The sequence below is a fragment of the Hemitrygon akajei genome, chromosome 1, assembly GCF_048418815.1.
Source record: "Hemitrygon akajei chromosome 1, sHemAka1.3, whole genome shotgun sequence".
Taxonomy (NCBI): domain Eukaryota; kingdom Metazoa; phylum Chordata; class Chondrichthyes; order Myliobatiformes; family Dasyatidae; genus Hemitrygon; species Hemitrygon akajei.
In genome coordinates, this window is record NC_133124.1 from 135,106,952 (window position 1) to 135,119,705 (window position 12,754).

At 38.7% G+C, this 12,754-nt stretch overlaps 1 protein-coding gene across 1 annotated transcript in view; it reads left to right on the forward strand.

The window, feature by feature from the left end:
• Positions 1–12,754, forward strand: part of dcaf13 (ddb1 and cul4 associated factor 13) — a 63,509-nt gene that overhangs the window by 26,482 nt on the left and 24,273 nt on the right. The window contains exons 3-7 of the mRNA XM_073051947.1: positions 2,555–2,662; positions 7,465–7,554; positions 8,612–8,767; positions 11,756–11,833; positions 11,926–12,008. Of these exons, the coding sequence (XP_072908048.1) occupies positions 2,555–2,662; positions 7,465–7,554; positions 8,612–8,767; positions 11,756–11,833; positions 11,926–12,008 (515 nt within the window). The remainder of the gene's footprint in view (positions 1–2,554; positions 2,663–7,464; positions 7,555–8,611; positions 8,768–11,755; positions 11,834–11,925; positions 12,009–12,754) is intronic.

The window sequence follows — 12,754 nt, forward strand, 5'->3', positions numbered from 1 at the left end:
AGTCTTGGCTATATGTTGATGCCAATGCTTCTGTTGCATGATGATGTTCATGTGGTTCTGTTTTTTGAAGATATGCCTTGTGCTTTAAATGTTAGTGTCAGCAAGATGATGCTTGTCATTGCCAGAGATTGATACATACTTCAGTCACTTCAGTTGAATATATTGTGAAACTACTTGTGTTGTTTTGCAGCAACATGCTTTAACTGCAAATCACAGAAGCACTTTTCTCTGTTTTTGACTGTTATATTTTTCAACCACTTTGCTCACTTTTCCAAAGGAAATTGTTATTCTATATTTCTTAAACTGAGACAAAACAAGTTTGTTAAAACATAGGATTCATGTTATAGGCAAAGAACATATCTTATCAAAAACACAAAATTCTGCAGATGCTGGAAATCCAAAGCAATACACACAAAATGTTGGAGGAACTTAGCAGGTCCAGCAGCATCTATGAAAGTGAACAAACAGTTGACGTTTTGGGTCAAGATTCTTCTTCAGGACAACAGTCAAAATGTTTCATGCCAAGACCCTACTTCAGGACACTGATAATGATAAATGACATTTTTATCTATTTAGCTTGCTCTTATCAAATCCGGATATAACAGGGCACTTCCATGTATTATATCTGCTGTTAAAATACTTACTTGAAGGCTAACACTACAAAAGAATATGAAGTATACAGCACAGAAAATTGTAATTTTGACCCAATTAGTTCATGGTGGAGTTTATGTTTGACTTGGAATTTTTTTCTATCTTTCCTCATCTAAATCTGTCTCTCATTCTCATCTTCCTCAACTGTCTACTTGACTGATGGCATGGTGTGAAAGTGCTCTTCATCTTGTGATATAATGTTGAATGAGCCAAATCTTTGGTCCAGTTAATACTGTATGGTGAGTTCCTCCAATCTCATGTATAGTTTTCCCCAGGTATTGAAAGCCCAGCTTATCTATATCCTGTACATCTGAACATTTGGGAGACCAGTAGAATGTATTTGCAAGATGCTGCAAGCACCTTCTCCCACCTGCGAACTTAGTTCCAACTTGTAATTGTCCAGATTTCAAACAATTCACGAAGGTGGATCCTTACCATGAACTGGGGATGACCTGTACTACATGTGTGTTCATTACATTGGAGAATCCAATTACAGATTGGATGACCATTTTGCAGAGAACCTGTGTTTAGACCATTTAAATCTTGAGTTTTCTGTTGCCTGCCACGTAAATTCTCCACTCACTTTCGCCTTCTGACTTGTCTCCCACTGTATTTGTGTCCTCCTGCACCACTGTAATGTAACACAACAAGCTTTAGGAACAATGCCTCATCTTTTATCTGAGCACTTTACAGTCTGGAATCAATACTGAATTCTACAAGCTTCTGTGTTTGTATCTAAATTGCCTGCCAACCTGTGACACTGGTTCCATGTTTCCCTGTCCATTAAAATATTCTCTTCAGTATTCTGCAACCTTTTTTTTTAACATTTCTTTGTTTGTGTTCTCATTTTTAACTAATCTCAGTCCATAGTTTTAATTCTTCTGTTCAACAGTATCCTGCCTTCTAACAGTTTATCTCCACAGAAACCTTGGACTGACTTATGAAGGATATACCTTTGTCTTATCTATCGGTCCCTCACCCTCTCTGCAACATAAAACAACTTGTTTTCTCTTTTTCCCATTTCCTACAAAGGCTTTGTTTGTCTTTCCACAAATGTTGCCTGACACAAGTGCTTCTAGCATTTTCTGTTTTTGTTTAGTTCCACTTTCTAGCATCTGATATTTTTTTGTATTTTTCATTTCAACTTTATTTTGTTGGCAGTGAGATAACATGTTCTGCCTTCTGGAAATTGCTTGTGAATGTACATTGCTGTGTGTACAAGTGCTCTATTTTATGTGACTCACTGTTTCATTAAATGGTAAATGATCCATATCTTGTTTAATACAGGAACAGTCACTATGGCTGTTGGCAGCTATGAATCATTCCATCCTATCAAGAAGTCAAATTAAATTTTTAAAATATTGTTAAGAGGGATTTTTTTGGTTTGTTTCCACACCATACAATCGAAAAGAAAAAGGTGACATCCTGTTAGACCTTTCATCTAATCACCCTTTGTCTAGTTCATTTCTTTTATTACATTTATGAAAGAACTTCTCAGCTGGCATACTTTGCAATCAGTAAGCAAGTTGTATTTTATTTTGCTGTTAAAATCTTTTCCTTGTTCTGAATGCAAATTCAAGAGGAACCAATATTGTGTCTCACTGCTAAATGCATGCCAAAAGGACGGGATTCTCATTCTTGGGTGCAAGGGAAACAAAAATTTTCCTATTATCAATAATAATACTTCATCACCTGCAAAATTAAATTTAGTTTAATGTAACATCAATTCTTATCTTCCATGCATCTGTATAAATTGAATCCCTGATTTAAAGTTCCTTGAAATTTCTGACTAGTTGAAATAAAGTCAGTTTGAAGTATGACACTCATTATTTATCATACTTTTGTAAAGACAGAATTTCTACATTTCTTGAGATAATGTGACTTTTGATTTATTTTTGTGTAGATCAAAGTTTGGAACTTGATGAAACGTGAATGCGTCCGTACTATACCAGCACACACAGGTTTTGTCAGAGGTATCAGTTCCAGATTTTGTGGTACATCATTTTTTTCAGTGAGTACCGTGTGTTTCTTTGTGTTTACAGTGAAGCAATTTCATGTAATAATTATGGCTGTTATCAAAATGTTCTTTTTTTTTTACCAAATCCTTAGTAATGTCAAGCAAGTAGTGGATGTTTTTATGATTAGTTTACTCATTAAGTGTAAGCCTTTGTGAATTTAGGTCCACCTTCTATATATTTCAGACTCTGGTATTATACCACAGGCAGTGGTAGGCAAGGATGTGTAATACCCATGAAGTAAAGATGAATTCTGAAGAAATGCATCAGGCTGTTTCCAGTAAACTTCTCAGATTAGAAATTAAACAAGAAAAACTATTCCAGAGATCAAGCCCTGTGCCATGTTTGTGCTCGCTCCCTCCCTACTGATATGTTATGCATTACAACTAAAAGAAAACAATGCGGTGAAAATTAGAAAAAAACATGAATTAATCTTTAACTGTAAATCCTATTAATCAATGATTTCTTTTAAATGGGTGAAGATGATTATATGACCATTTTGAAGCCCTGCTTTGGTTGGGGTCGACCATGGATATTGCATCCCAGCTATCTGCGATACACAGACCGGGTAGTACGATGTGGACAGCAAGCTGTATGACTATAAATTGGGGAGATAGCCAGATGGATAGGCAGGGCAATAAATGCGATCATCAATGATTAATGTTAACATTTTAAAAATATAACTAACTCACTTTTTATAGGAGAACATTTGAACAAATAGGGTCAGTTTAGAGGATTATTTTGAAATGATAAATAAAAATATCGCTAGTATTTTAAGGGAATAAAATGAAGTGTGTAGGCTGTTAAGGATATACAGGCAGTTGGCATATCTGAAGTGATTGTATGGTAAGGTTAAGTTTGGAAACTTGACATGTATCAGGACTCTTGGACCCTCATTATACTTTCTTCCTTTTGTTGTCAATGACTGTTAATGTCAAATAAAGTTATCGATACATCAGAACAATTTCTGCACTTATAGTATATCATGATATAAGATACTTCTGTTCTGTTTCAATGTTTTTCTTGTAAAGTCTTAGGAAAATTAATTCTTATTCTAAAATCAAATTGGTATAAAAGATAACACTATGAAGGCTTTTTACCTTGATCGTAGAAGAATAAAATTGATTTAAGCTGTTAGAAAAGGTAATGAATTTCAGAAGGTTAAATGAGGATTTTTTTTTGTGGAATGAATCGTTGAAAAGATGTGGAGAGTAGTGCCAGAGAGGTAGGTTTTAAGGAATTTCTTAAGCATAAAACTGAACAGGAAGGCAGAGGTTTAGTGCAGTAGGTAAAATTTGCGAAATGGAACAAAGGAAATGATAGCTATTCACGGGGCCAGATTAGGCAGCAGCACAGGCGCGATTAGCTAATAAGAGTTAATTATGTGACTACAGAAATTTGAATGAGCATAAATCAAAAAACTACAGATGTTGGAAATCAAAAATAAAAATGGAGTGTTTTAAATACAGTTTCCTGTTCTTACAGATGATAGATAGATAGATAGATAGATACTTTATTCATCCCCATGGGGAAATTCCAACTTTTTTCCAATGTCCCATACACTTGTTGTAGCAAAACTAATTACATACAATACTTAACTCAGTAAAAAAATATGATATGCATCTAAATCACTATCTCAAAAGCATTAATAATAGCTTTTAAAAAGTTCTTAAGTCCTGGCGGTAGAATTGTAAAGCCAAATGGCATTGGGGAGTATTGATCTCTTCATCCTGTCTGAGGAGCATTGCATCGATAGTAACCTGTTGCTGAAACTGCTTCTCTGTCTCTGGATGGTGCTATGTAGAGGATGTTCAGAGTTATCCATAATTGACCGTAGCCTACTTAGCGCCCTTTGCTCAGCTACCGATGTTAAACTCTCCAGTACTTTGCCCACGACAGAGCCCGCCTTCCTTACCAGCTTATTAAGACGTGAGGCGTCCCTCTTCTTAATGCTTCCTCCCCAACACGCCACCACAAAGAAGAGGGCGCTCTCCACAACTGACCTATAGAACATCTTCAGCATCTCACCACAGACATTGAATGACGCCAACCTTCTTAGGAAGTACAGTCGCCTCTTTGCCTTCCTGCACAAGGCATCTGTGTTGGCAGTCCAGTCTAGCTTCTCGTCTAACTGTACTCCCAGATACTTGTAGGTCTTAACCTGCTCCACACATTCTCCATTAATGATCACTGGCTCCATATGAGGCCTAGATCTCCTAAAGTCCACCACCATCTCCTTGGTCTTGGTGATATTGAGACGCAGGTAGTTTGAGTTGCACCATATCACAAAGTCCTGTATCAGTTTCCTATACTCCTCCTCCTGTCCATTCCTGACACACCCCACTATGGCCGTGTCATCAGCGAACTTCTGCACATGGCAGGACTCTGAGTTATATTGGAAGTCTGATGTGTACAGGGTGAACAGGACCGGAGAGAGTACGGTTCCCTGCGGCGCCCCTGTGCTGCTGACCACCGTGTCAGACCTACAGTCTCCCAACCGCACATACTGAGGTCTATCTGTCAAGTAGTCCACTATCCAATCCAACATGTGAGAGTCTACTCCCATCTCCGTTAGTTTGTGCCTTAAGATCTTGGGCTGGATGGTGTTAAAGGCACTAGAGAAGTCAAGGAATGTAATCCTCACAGCACAACTGACCCCCTCTAGGTGAGCGAGTGATTTGTGCAGCAAATACGTGATAGCATCCTCCACTCCCACCTTCTCCTTATACGCAAACTGAAGAGGATCCTGGGCGTGCCTGGTTTGTGGCCTCAGATTCTGTATTATCAGCCGCTCCATGGTCTTCATCACGTGCGACGTCAAGGCAACAGGTCTGAAGTCATTCAACTCCTTTGGTTGTGGTTTCTTCAGTACCGGGACAATACAGGATGTTTTCCACTGTCTGGGTACTCTTCTCTGCTCCAGGCTCATGTTGAAGATGCGCTGTAGTGGTTCTCCCAGCTCAGTCGCACAGGTCCTCAGTAATCGTGGGGAAACTCCATCCGGTCCAGCCGCCTTGCTGGTACAGATCTTCCTCAGTTGACCTTCCACCTGTGCAGCCGTAATCCTGGTCGTGGGCAAGGTCTCCTGTGAGTGGCTATTTTCCTGTGAGGGAAGTAAGACTGGTGTGGATTCCTGCGGTGAGGATGAGATTGAGCTGTCGAACCTGTTGAAGAAGTTGTTCAGCTGGTTCGCTTTCTCCACATCTCCACTTATGTTCGCCCCCCGCTTTGCACCGCATCCGGTGATGATCTTCATCCCATCCCACACCTCCTTCATGCTTTTTTTCTGCAGCTTTTGTTCTAGCTTCCTCCTATACTGCTCCTTTGCCCCCCTTATCTGTACTCTGAGTTCCTTCTGAACTCTTTTAAGCTCCAACCGATCACCATCTTTAAAGGCCCTCTTCTTCTGGTTTAGGAGGCCTTTGATGTGACTAGTGATCCAGGGTTTATTATTGGGATAGCAGTGAACAGTTCTAACAGGGACAACTGCATCCACACAAAAGTTAATATAGTCCGTTGTGCATTCAGTGACCTCCTCAACGCCCCCACAGAGCCCTTGCAGTACATCCCAGTTAGTAGTACCGAAGCAGTCTCTCAGGGCCTGTTCAGCTTCAGGAGTCCACTTCCTAAAAGAGCGTGTGGTAGTGGGATGACCCACAGAGTATTTCCAGAATTTTCTGTTTTTATTTTGGGTGAGCACAAGTTTACTTAGAGTGATGAATGTCTACACATGTGACAATAGTTTTGAGATTTCAGTGTACATTGGGAATATGTATGTGTATTATAAATAATATACAATGCGAGAAATGAGGGACTGTGAAAAGACACATGAAATGCTTCAGAGATGGCCTGATTTTCATGGGCTTACTGACATAACCTGAAGTTGCCCTTTTGAGTGATATTGCCATGGCCTATTGTGTAAATGGGCATTAGGATGGATTAAGGATAGATGCTTGTAAGATTATGGAGTTAATAGTGCTGCAACATAAGAATATTTGTAATTATAATTAGATAGTTAGGAGATTGGTGGTTTTTGTCTGAGCAGAAGAAGTTTCCACATCCTTGAGCAGTGGTCTCTGAATGATCAGCTGCATTTAAAGAACTCAAGTACTTTTGGTACTTCATCTTTATTGCTGGTAATTAAGTTTAATGGAATTAGTGGGAAAAGAAAAGGCTAACTGAAGACCTGAAGATTTATTTCCAAACCAATTTGAAAGTGTATAACCCAAGCCATTAAACTATCAGAATTAAAAGCTTAACCCTTATGGTTTTTATGTTAAGAGTAGTACATCTTTTACAAAATAGTACTACTTTTTCAGGTTTCTATCATAGCTTTGTAAAGGTGCATTTTATTAAGAGTGGTACATCTTTTACAAAATAGTACTCCTTTTTCAAGTTTCTATCATAGCTATGTAAAGGTGCATTTGTTAAGCTACTCAAATAAAAGGTTGTGAGGTATGTTAGTAATATGAAGAAAATTCAAGCCAATATTTGAAAATTTATATTTTTATTTAGTTATTGTGATAGAGTGCGGAACAGGCCATTCTGGCCCTTTGAGCCGCACTGCCCAGCAGTCTCCAATGTTATTCTAGCAGAATCACAGGACAACTTACAACGTGCTCACCACTATGTGCTGCCCATAATACACTTGAGCCCCTCCCTTTATTGGTAACAATTTAATTACATCACATGGGCCATGGTTGTTCCCAATTATTATTATGATGTGAACTTGTATTATACTGATAAAATTGTCGGTAAAAAGGAAATAGCTTTGCTTATTTGCAGTGTTTTGTTGAAGGTTGGTGATGATAAGACAATCAAACAATGGAAAATGGAGGGTCCTGCATTTGATGAGGAAGAAGAGCCAATGCACACAATACTAGGGAAGGTATGGAATGTTTTGTGTAATACTTGATTTAAAAAATGGTGGCAGAAACCATTACTTTAAACAAAAAGACAGTTGTGCTGTCAGACTTAAATATCTTGCACATCTATCTTAGTACATGCTGAGGCCATAAATGCTACTGGATATCAGAAAATTTCTTTTGACCTAAATACCATATTGCAGAGTCTCTTGCTCTGCTTTCAGAAGTACAATGGTGTCAATCCCATTCTAAATTGTGGGAAACAGCATAATTTTATAGTCAGCTAACTTGATCTTGTATAGATGCATCACACATGCTCACCTAGTACTACTCGTAGCTCTAACAGAGTTCAGTTGCTCTGATGTAGACTCTAAAGCCAAGAAAGACTTGGAGACAGATTATGAATATTCTCAGTTGGCCAAGGAAACAGTTTTTTTTTAAATTTTCCTTCCATCCATGTTGGAGAAAACCATAAATGGAAAAAAAATCAAATAAAGAGATACAGAATATAATATCTGCACTGAGCGGCATCGAGACAGAATGACACAACAATGGCTTTTTATCACAGCTCATATATACCTTGGAGTTGATGAGTTTTAAATGCAAGGAGGAAGCAGAGCAAAAAATATTAAGAAAATCTTTACGATGGAAGGGAGGAGAGATTAAATGATAAAGGGAAAGTGACAGTAAAACTGGGAGTTCTTAAAATTCGCTAGATGATTTAACTCACCCAGTTGACCTTGTGTGTCAGGTCAAGAAACAGATGTGATGGCTTATTTGTCTGTTAGTTTGCAGAACAGTCGCAGGGCTGTTACAGCAAATATGGAAATTTAACTACAATTTACTTTTATAGGAAATTATCTAGTTAATTTATCAGCATTATCTCTCTTTAATATGCCTTTTAGCTTTATAAATCAGCTTGAATGAATGCCAGATTAACACTTTCACTCTTCTGGTTTACTGAATTATTTTCATTTCTGGAGAGTTCATTTTATTTTATCCCAATATTGCTGCACGTATTTTAGTATTGCATGTTTGCCTGGTACTCTGAACAAATGTAATAATCCATGTAATGCTTAGACTGTTTATACAGGAATTGATCACCATTGGAGAGATGGTGTGTTTGCCACATGTGGACAGCAGGTGGACATCTGGGATGAGCAGAGGACCAGCCCAATTCGCTCATTTACATGGAGCGTGGACAGTATCAGCAGTGTTAAGTTCAATCCAATAGAGGTAAAGTTCTAGCAAAACTGTTGTTTCTAAAATTCTTTATATTGACTAATGGGGCAAGAAATAAGCTGCTTGAGAGACTTAGCTGGTCAGACAGCATCTGTTGAGGGAAATGGACAGTTGATATTTTGGGTCAAGACTTGAATCACCAGTATACCTTCATTGCAGTGAAATGCCCTGAGATACTTCTGGTGTGGAGGGAAAATTATCTGCAAAAATGAATACAAAATGCTGGTTCAGGTAAAGAGTAGGATTGGATAAACATCTTGAAAGTGACAGTGATGGAATTGCAAGGCTTCATGCCTAACCAACCGAATACACAGTAATAGCTGGATGAAATGCTAGAGTTGGCTTGTGCAAGATGCCAGTGGACTGTGATAGCAGTGTTGGAGAAGATTAAGGTTATGGAGGTATTCCAACATGACTATGATGATTTTAAATCAAACTATAATAAAAAAAAAATTAAGAATAGTTCGAGTCAAATGAACACTTGGTGAGGGATGGAGAAATTCAAGTTTGGAAATGGGCTGCAGTCCTCGTATGAGTTTAAATTTAGAGAGACTTGGATGTTAGCCTTTCTTGGAAGGTGATGTGTCTGTCACCAAATGGAGAATACCCCTCATTTGACACACTATGTGGCTGGTCAATTAGAGTTTCTTGTTAATCTTTCAAATGACAACTGAGAAAGAAGGAAAACAAGTTGATTTAAATTGCAGAGAAAGTTTTCTTTCCATAAATGCTGCTTGACCTGCTGGATTATTCCAGTATTTTCATTTTTGTTGAAGTTGGTTGGGCTCAGGATGATGCCCTTAAGGGATCCTGCTGTTACCATCTTAGGCCTTCCTCCATTAGTCTAGTAATAAGATTATGTTAATGTTTTCAGCAATAAGTGATCTACCACACACCAGGCGATGAGCATCATGAGTCTTTTGGCCTGTACACCCACAAGATAAGGCAATCCCACGGGAGCCCAATGTATTTATTCTTGATTGAACTTTTATATTTGTGTTGATAAGTAAATGTTTCTTTGTATATGATGCAATTATGAAGACTCTTATACTGCTATCTATAGGTGTTTGTGTAAGAATTCTTAAATCCCACTGTTCCTCTATTCTCAATCTCTATTTGCAGTCTTCCCTTGCATTTTTTTTTCCTTCATCATTCTTCTTGATTGAATTATACTTGCCTCATTTAGATCTTGGATTCCATAGCCTTTTATTTTCAATCTACCATGTGGAGTCCTGTTAAATGTATTATTCAATTCCAGAAAGATTACATCAAATATACTATCCAAAATAGTTCACAAACTAATTCTAGATTATGAAGATTCCTTTAGAATTACGGCTTAAACTGTATTTTTTTTTTCAGACAAAATACCCAGTGACGTAACTCATGTTGATATTAACATTCAGAGTTAAGCTCTGCATTTCTGGCTTTCTTGCACAAAGAACAAGCCCCCTATTGGGACTTTCTTGGCAGTCTGTCCAGGTTTCCTGGTTTCGTGGGAGTATTTGCACACCTATCCCAAAATTGCAGCAGCCATCTATTCAGTGGCAACAATTTACTATAGCTGGAAGTGGTAGTAAAATTAATGGAATCTTTACGAAAGGAAGGAATCGAGGAACATTGTCCCTTTATTTTCTTGAATGTAGTTAATCCTTTCACAGCTGTCTTGGACAGAGAATTCCAAAAAAATAACTAAAATGTGGGTGAAGAACTGTCTTTTCATCTACTTGGTGACTTCTGTCTATTAATCATTCCTCTGTCCGTTCCACTACTTTACATACAAGCTTTTGTCATATCTATTTTTGTTCATTGAATTGAATGATCTTTATTGTCATTATACATAGGTACAATGAAACTCTGTTTAGCTTCCTCTCAGGCAATTAAATAAAGCGGTAGATAAAAACAAGACAGTAACAATAAAAAAGTTGTATTAAATAGATAAGTAGCAGAAAATAAGTTGCTGCAGCACCAGAATATCATAGTAATGCACAAAGTGCTGTTAGTGCAAGTATTTGAGTTCTTGTGTATGCATGTATGTGCTCACAGTTTCAATTATTGCTCTGTGGGAGTGGTGTGATGGAGGCCACAGCTCTGGGGTAGAAGCTGTTCCTCAATCTCTTTGTTCTGGCTTTTAGTGTCCTGAACCTTTTGCTGGACGCAGCGGGTCAAACAGGGAGTGTCCAGGGTGTGTGGTGTCTCTGGTTATGCTGATTGCTGTCCTCCTGAGTCTGCTGGAATAGATGGTGTCCAGTACTGGGAGTTCCATCCTGACAGTTGGCTGGGCTGCCTTCACCACACAATGCAGGTCTTGTCACTCAGCGGCTGTGCAGCTGGCATACCACAGTGTGGCGCTGTTGGTCAGGATGGTTTCAATTGTGCTTCTGTAGAAGTTAAGCAACAACTTTTGTGGGAATTTGGCCTGTTTCAACTTTCTGAGGAAGAAGAATCTTTGTTGTGCTTTTTTTTTTTACAAGCAGCGAGGTGTTAGTGGTCTATGTCAGCTGTTTTGACAACATAACTCCAAGGAACTTTAGGTTTTCCACACTTTCCACTACCTCTCCATGCATATGGAGGGAGGGGGGGTGTACTCTGTCCTTTGATCTCCTGAAGTCAATGATCATCTCTTTTGTTTTAGAAGTGTTAAGGACCAGTTTGTTGTCGTTACACCACTCCATCAGATGATCCACCTTGAACCTGTAGGCTGTTTCATCCTCGTCCGAGATCAGGCCAACCACTGTGGTATCATCCGCAAATTTAATTATGGAGTTGGAGGTGTAGATGGGGGTGCAGTCATGTGTGGAGAGCATAGGGCTCATCACTCAGCCGCCTGCAGGGTGCCTGTTTTTAAGATGAGGGTGGTGGAGGTGTGCTTACCAATTCTGACTTGCTGTAGTTGGTCTGTGAGAAAGTCCATGACCCATGTCCATTAACCTCATAGTTGATTTTAGTTTCTCTGATACTGATAAATGTAATATTCCATTCCAGACAAACCTCCTTGCCAGCTGTGCTTCTGATAGAAATATTGTCTTGTATGATATGAGGCAGGCGACTCCTTTGAAAAAGGTATGGTCATTGGTCGTACATTTGTGTTAAATTGAGTATAATTAAAACTGGATGTACTTGTTTACTTTTTTATTTAAATTACATTTTGACAGGTTATCATGGACCTGCGGACTAATGCTGTATGTTGGAATCCCTTGGAAGCTTTCATTTTTACTGGAGCAAATGAGGATTACAAGTAATGTACAAACGTTTGTATTTAGGAAAACTGTTTTGTGTGAATATGCAGTGAATGGCTTCCAATTTGGGGCCAACCAGGAACATTTAATTTAGTTACTTAAAAACTGAAGGTGTTGCCAAATGGCACCAATGACCACGACATCTTACAAACAGCTCACAAAACTACTAAATAATCTTTTTCTTTTAAACATACTTCTCCTACACTACAATTGATTGCAGCCTGTAATTTTCATTTTAAGGATGTAGTTTTGAGTCGAGTAATGATTTGGTGCTTTTGCGATCTCCTGGCAAGGTTAAGAGCAGGGTGTGCAGGGGCAGCCATCAATCCCTAATGGTGGAACGCAAACCCACATTCAGTTTCATGATTGTGCACCAATTAAAGTGTCGAGCGAGGTTAAAATTGATAACGCCAAGAGTAGAAAACGAACAGGTGTTCAGCACCATCTGCCTGTGTTTAACAAAACGCCCTCTTGCTGCTGTCAGCAGTAGCTGCAGAAGTCTTGCGTCCCACACTGCAAGGAATAATTGTCTTGGTGGCTCATGGTTGTGGACTCATTTTCGGGAGCATCTGCAGTTTGACACTTAATGTCCTCAGAGCTGAACATGCTCTTCAACTGTAGACACTGCAGTTCATATTCCATATGTTTTTGTTTAACTTACTTTACTATTTGCAAGATTTGATCAAGGTGCTTCAGTGTAGAAGTGGGTCTGCATGCCTGCAGCCATCAAAACAGCAGTAAACGG